Source organism: Pseudorasbora parva, chromosome 3 (genome assembly GCF_024679245.1).
Source record: "Pseudorasbora parva isolate DD20220531a chromosome 3, ASM2467924v1, whole genome shotgun sequence".
Classification (NCBI taxonomy): domain Eukaryota; kingdom Metazoa; phylum Chordata; class Actinopteri; order Cypriniformes; family Gobionidae; genus Pseudorasbora; species Pseudorasbora parva.
In genome coordinates, this window is record NC_090174.1 from 44,090,019 (window position 1) to 44,097,487 (window position 7,469).

General features: G+C 36.8%; 1 protein-coding gene across 4 annotated transcripts in view; it reads left to right on the forward strand.

The window, feature by feature from the left end:
- ap1b1 (adaptor related protein complex 1 subunit beta 1) overlaps positions 1-7,172 on the forward strand; it is a 46,234-nt gene extending 39,062 nt beyond the window's left edge. For all 4 annotated transcript variants that reach the window (XM_067439049.1, XM_067439048.1, XM_067439050.1 and 1 more), the window contains one exon: positions 5,636-7,172. In XM_067439049.1, the coding sequence (XP_067295150.1) occupies positions 5,636-5,710 (75 nt within the window). In that variant the 3' untranslated portion in view covers positions 5,711-7,172. The remainder of the gene's footprint in view (positions 1-5,635) is intronic.
- The last annotated feature ends 297 nt before the right edge of the window (positions 7,173-7,469 follow it).

A 7,469-nucleotide genomic window follows, 5' to 3' on the forward strand; every position in this document is an offset into this window, starting at 1 on the left:
AATCCTCCAAAATCTGGCAGAACTAGTGGAAGCTTGAAGTGGAGTTGGTTGATAAGGCCCACTGATTCCTAGATATTCTCAGGATCATTATTCAGCTAATTAATGTCTGTTTAAATCTTGCTGGTGAGGTGTTGATATCCAATGAGCACATTGATTTATATTTTTATTAGTTCTGTCAAATCGATTAATCGAGATTAATCACATCCAGAATAAAAGTTTCTGTACTGTGTATAATTATTATGTATATTTGAATACACACACATGCATGTATATAACTACACACAGACACACACACACACACACCCATATTATACACATCACTACACACATATTATTGAAACACTTTTATTTTGGATGAAATTAATCAATTTGACAGCATTTTGTATAGAAGACCAAACCTGCACAAATTAAAAATAAATAAAAACATAAATAGATAAATAAATGTGATAATAGGAAAATAAATAACAGAATAAACGACTTAATAAAAAAATGATACATTTTTAATCAAATAAAATGTTGTATTATCCTTCCCTAAATGTATTATTTTCTGCTTTTATAAAAAAAATATATTTTTAACTTTTATTTATTTGTTAATTAAATGTAACATTTATTGTTATATTTATTTTTACATAAATTTTTATATTTATCCGTTCATTTATTTTTTACATTTATTTTTCCCACATGCATTTATTTTTACATTTATTTTTATATTTATGCGTTCATTTATTTTTTACATTTATTTTCCCCACATGTATTTATTTTTACATTTATTGATCGATTGATTCATTTCTTTTTCTTTTTCTGTGTGCAACATGTAAATGAGGAGGGCGGTCCTAGTGTAGCTTCAGCACATCATTGGTTGAGAGCTCACCACAGTCTATGAAGCTCACGCACGCAGAATCAGACCAGCTGAGGAGAGTTGTCAGTAAATGACGGCCGCATAGTTCTTTCACTAAACAAACATATCAATGTTTCCAGCAGTTTGACCCATTGAGAGATAAGTTCCAGTGGTCCTTATAGTAGTGATTTTGACCTCGACAGGTTGTAAGTTCAGCTCTTGCATGTGTATACTATGGTGGACGTTTCACAAACAGCTAACGTTAGTTAGAGAGTTGCGCTACTTAGCAAATTAAGTCGAAAACAACGCATCAAATTACTGTTGTTAAAATTAGATGTGCTTATCGATGTTTTAGGAGAGTTATATTCCGATATGGATGTGGAAGTAAAGAGTGAAATGTTGCCGCGATAAAATAGACACGCTGCAAAACACTGTATGTCCCAGCACATTCAAAACCCGTGAGTCAGATGGTAGTAAGGTTGGACGACCATTGCACTTTCTTCTGATAAATACCATTGAAACGTATCGCTCAATGGGTCACACTGCTGGAAACATTGATAAGTTGTTTAGTGTCTGTGAAAGAACTATGCGGCCGTCATTTACTGACAACTCTCCTCAGCTGGTCTGATTCTGCCATAGACAGTAAAAGAAATGGACCGAGCGATCCCATTGACGTCAACGGCGAAATAATGAAGTCAACCTAGGGGCACTCACTTCCTGATGGCTGAGCGAACTGCGCAGGCTCAGACTGAGCTTGACGACGTAGATGTGACGTGAGCCTCCTGTCTGACAGCTGTAGGTCTTCTAGTAGTTGTGGAAAGTGAAATCTGAATCACGTTGTTTAAATATTTTCTCCCGTTGCTTTTGGCTCACTATGGGCTTCTCCCCATTCTTCCCCCTTGACTTTATCAGACTTTATGTCTCCACGTCCCCCCGACTGTCTCATAGACAGTAAAAGATTGTCTCCTCTGGTCTATACGGTAATTTCTCAACTGTGCGACAGAGTCGCGTTGGTTATGACACAATCGTTAGCCTATTTTTACAAAAACAGCTTCTGCGGGGCGATAGTGTAAGATACAAGGTAATGGAGCCTTTTATACATTGTCATGTTTCTTTAGAAATAAACAATGGACAAATGGAGTCTTTAAACGTCTCAGATGAAAAGTTATTCACTGTCAAAGTGACTCAAAAATGAATGGGAGTCAATGGGATGCTAACAGCAGGTGATGGCTTGGTTAGCAATGGCAGCCCCTAGGGGTGGAACGCTTTCCGAGCGCTAGATTACCCCCTTGGATTCTGCGTGCGTGAGCTTCATAGACTGTGGTGATCTCTCAACCAATGATGTGCTGAAGGTACACAATGACCGCCCTCCTCTTTTACATGTTGCACACAGAAAAAGAAAAAGAAATGAATCAATCGATCAATAAATGTAAAAATAAATACATGTGGGGAAAATAAATATAAAAAATAAATGAACGCATAAATATAAAAATGAATGTTAAAATTAATTAACAAATAAATAAAAATTAAAAATATATATTTTTATAAAAGCATAAACTAATAAATTAAGGGTAAGATAATACAACATTTTTTTGATTAAAAATGAATCATATTTATTTAATCAAGTTGTTTATTCTGTTATTTATTTTCCTATTATCACATTTATTTATCTATTAATGTGTTTATTAATTTACATATGTGTATATTTATTTATTTATTCACTTATTCATTCATTCATTTATTTATTTTTAATTTGTGCAGGGTTGGTCCTCCATACTTTTGAACTTTCTATAAAAAAATTAAAAAAACTGAAATATTTGTCATGGTTTCCACATAAATATTAAACAGTTCAACTATTTTCTGATTTCTGTGACGGTAATCGCTGCTGAAAATTCAGCTTATACATCAGAGGGATAAATTATGAATAATTTAGAATGTTTCACATTATTACACTTTTTACTATATAGTTGATCAAATAAGTGCAACATTGGGACCAAAGCACAAACATCACCGGCAAAAAATGCTCAGGATTGGGTGCTCGACAAAGAAGAAGAAAACAGTCGGCACACTAAGGCTCCTAAAAAAATCTAATAAATGCAGACTTGGGTTTTTTATTATTTATTACAGCCTTGTTTTTTTTTGTTTTTTTACATTAAAACAGCTCTGTAGTGTTTGACAGACAAATACTTGTCATTGGAAATGTGTTGCATCACGCTTTGTGGACACGGTGTTATGAGTCTCTAAGTGTGTAGGCACCGATTCTTTTAGAGTAGTGGAAGCCTCACAATCACTAAATCCTTGTACAAAGCTGCAGGGTGGTCTCATTGAAGCCCAGAGAGAACTCGCGTTAGGGAAGGATAAATTGTGCCATTGATCTCTCCCTCACGCTCATCTCTTTCCCTTTCGCACTTCTGATGTCCTATTGCGCTGTACCCACCGGCTTTCTGATTATCCTCTGTATGATTGGTCTGTGAGAAGCCTCAAGCCTGCTGCAGGGCTCACTTGACACAGGAAGCAGGTGTTGTAGGAGATGGAGGTCTCCACTCAGGCCGACCTCTCCAAGCACACTTGCTCCTCTGACATTAGTCTGCATTTGTTTGTCTATTACTCTGTTAGTGGCGTGTGCGATCCCTTTAGGAGGAATGGCTTTTTATGTGTCTCTCTCACCAAGTAATCACAGCTTGCTTATGAATTTGCTAAAGGTGGTTAGTTTTAATTGTAACTCTCTCTAAAAACAGTAAGAGCTGAACAGTTTCCTAAACGGGTCAAAAGTTTGGGGTTGGTTATTTATTTATTTATTTTTATTGTAGTTATATTACTGTTTTTACTATAATTATTATTAATTTTAAAAACAGTGCTACTCTGATACTACACTCTAAAAAATGCTGGGTTAAAAACAACCCAAGTTGGGTTGAAAATGCACCAACCGAACAATTGGGTTGTTTTAACCCAATGGTTGAGTTGTTTTAACCCAATGGTTGAGTTGTTTTAACCCAGTGGTTGGGTTAAATGTTGCTTAAGACAACCCAATTGCTGGGTAAGAACAACTCAACCATTGGGTTAAAACAACCCAATTGTTGGGTTGGTGCATTTTCAACCCAACTTGGGTTGTTTTTAACCCAGCATTTTTTAGAGTGTAGGATTCTTTTAATTGAAAGTAGGGCCCTATGATTTCCACGAAAACTCTCGAATCCTAGCCTCCTAGCCTCCTAGCGGCGGAGAAAGATGCAATGAAACCATTCATTCCGTTGTGGCACGGTGCCGAATATCCAGAAGTTAAAGCCGGAGCAATAACTACTTTTGATGGGGTTTGTTGGTGGCCCTCCTCCCCAACAGAGTGAATTCAGGAAAAGTTAGATTTTCCAGCTGAAGCCCTTTTCGGACGGCAATTGTTCCTTGTGGAGTCAGAAGTATTGCCATCATTTAAGTTACAGGGGCTGGGCTAGTCAGTTATTTTATTGCCGTCCGTCTCCTACCACCCGCATAAAAATCCCCGGCCGAGTTACCTACTGCTTTTGACAAACACCAAGGTCGTGTGGTGATATAATAGCTGTCTGAATCCACATCTCTGAGTTTTCAAGAATATATCACTTCAAAATTCATTGTTTATAATCCTTTTTGACCACAGCAGAGCACCGTACGGTGGCGCTTTGCTGTTATTTGGAGTATTTTCAAGAGAAGAGCAATATATTTTATCACTGCTCAAACAAATGAAAATAAAAGCATGTAAATATTTGAATTGGTCCGTTATTTATAGCAGCAAGCATATGACGTTTTATTTACAGCATACAATCATGTTAGGGACCATGTGAGCGGCACGTTCTTAATCACAAAACTCTTTCCTCCACCGTGGCGTGAATAAATCACAATCCGAATGCACAAGTTTTAGGTTTTATCCTATGGTTTTATCACTGAGGTGGCCTGCACATTTATTTTGACGGATTTCCATGTGTGAAACAGGCAAAGGGCGCATGACAAACGTGACGACCAAACGTTAGCGATTGGTTATGGCAGATCCATTCGTTTTAAACTTCAACGGAGTACCCGCCTTCGCGGAAGTTAACGCTTGTCAATAGAGAGTGGTCAAGACTCTATGTACAAATTAAATGTACGAGACTCTGGTAGGACCAGGCTAGTGGAATCCAGTCCAAAAAATGGAATTTACTTTAATGTGGAATTTCACAGAATTTGTCAAATTTAATAAAAGGTCAGTACACTTAAATCACATCACGATATAGACTAGTGTCTGTGAATATTAACCGCTGAAAGACTATTTAAATATGAATTCTGCATGTTCTGTGTGTCTCTATGTGAATGAATGCAGCAGATGAGTGGTCTCATTTAACACACACACACACACACACACACACTCAAACCTCACTATATAAGGATATGAATGTATGACTTCATCTCCAGAGCCGCTCTGAGGCTCAGATTTGGAAGCTAACGTCTGAAGTTCACTTTTCTTCAACTAGTAATAAGGCAAAATTGGAAGCGTTGTTTGTAAAGTTCAAGATTGTTTTGGTCTTTTACTTGGCAGTGTTTGTAATTTTGTGTTTGTCGTTGCTCTTGGCACATTGAAATATTTATATTGTATTAGTGTGTTGGCAGGCTTTCAGCATTACTAGTGTTTACTAGTTTTTCAACTTTTTTCCCCTTCACTTCACTTTTGAAATGTTTATTTTTCCTAGCATGCACTCAAATCTCCGTATCTTAACATTCTGAAATTTGAGTAAATGTTTGATGCTCACTAAAGTGTCTTTTTATTTATATGAATCCCTCTGTCTCTTTCCACAGCTGTCGATAAAGTGCAGAGCGCCAGAGGTCAATCAGTTTGTGTACCAGTGCTATGAGTTGGTGCTGAAGAACTGAAATGGAGGGAACCGAGTGGAAACCGCGGGTCCTGGGCATCATTTGGGTGGCTGAAAACCCAAAACGTGATTGGACCAGTCAGAGAAAGAACCCCCACTGTCTTGCATTTCCCTCAGACTGTGCTTTCAGCATTGACTGAATCCCAAGGAATTTCTCTTCATTATTTTGACCATTCCCAACACCCTTCTTTATCCCTCCTGTTCCGTCATGAAATATCTCTCTTCTAAAATTCGACACACAAAATATAAAGACATCAACTTTGTTCCACATATGTGCAGGTGTTCTTTTCAGCAGATTTCATTGCCTGTCCTACATGATGTGCATTCTTCCTCTCTTGGAGAACAGACATCATGTGCAGAAGATCTCAGCCTGTATTCGTTATTTATCCAGGGGTAGGCAGGGTATCTTTACTACAGTTAAGAGAAACCTTTCAACACTGCGGTTTTATTTTAGTCTTCATGAATAGACGATGGCTCACTTGGATTGTATTCACAAACATACTGTTGTGAGTCATTGAGGTTCAGAATTGGATTTATTTATTTTCTTTTGCTTTAGTAAAGTTCCTCCCCCATTTCCTTAGTAATTTAGGTCTCACACAATTTCTTTTAAGGGAATGCCGCGTTTATCCAGAAGCACTACACAAACGCTGAGTAAACTTTTCTTTTTGTGTCTTCAGATTAATGTCTGTATTTGGTGATGACTAAGATCGCAGTCATTTTTCTTGTTATTAAGCTGGGTTTATTTTTAGTTACTACAGTCTTTTGTGTTCTGCGTAGCAGTTTTGTGCGCGTGTGAGTCGGAGATGTAACATTCTGCATGTTCTGTTCCCTCTTCTGGCAATCTTCCCTGTCCTTCCACATTCCCCCGTCTGTCTTTGTACATGCCCACATATTCAGGGAGCTTTCAATTTAGTGTGTGTGCGTTTTATTGCTAGCGAGATAAACTGCTGAATCTGTGAGGAAGTCTCGACTCAAGATCATCCTGCAGAAAACGATTACTCTAGGGTATGGATATCTCTCACATCACACTAAACGCAATGCATCTGAAGTCTCCTGCTTTTGCAAAGCAACTTGTTCATTGAACATGTTTCTTTTCATTCTTTATGGGAGTTGTGGTTAAGCATCTACGTTCATGTGATGTTTCTTTTTGTTTTTTAAACCTTATTGGCAAGGTGGACAGACCTTTCTCAAGCTTAATGTAAAATACATACCACCAGAAGAAACAATGCTGATCTGACACGCTTAATGCTGTGTGTACACTTAAAAATTCCCAAATAATATTGATTCATTGTTTTACTTTTAATCATAGTTTATTGATTCTCTATGTATGTGTGTTTTATTCTGTAGATTTAGCCATAGGGTGATTACAAGGAGATGTCCAGCAGAGAAATTTGCTTTACTTTTTGTTGGATTGTCATAAATGCATCATCTGTTATGGAAATTAAAAGTATATTACCCATTGATTTAGTGTAATTATTCCATTCTGGTTTTAAGGTTTAAAAATAAAAACAATACAAATGTGAATTAAATATGGCCATTCTTGAAACTCTTAAACCCTAAATAGCTTGGCCAAAAATGTCTAAACTCTTAGCAAAAATGTTTACTATTATGTATATTGTAAATTATTATATTAAATATATTTATGAGTACTATGAACACTCTTGACAGCTTCAGGTATTGTCCTAGCACACTGTATATTGTTTTATTCATTAATTATCTCAGGCAGCAAGCTAACTCATTTAAACTAGACTTCAAAATAT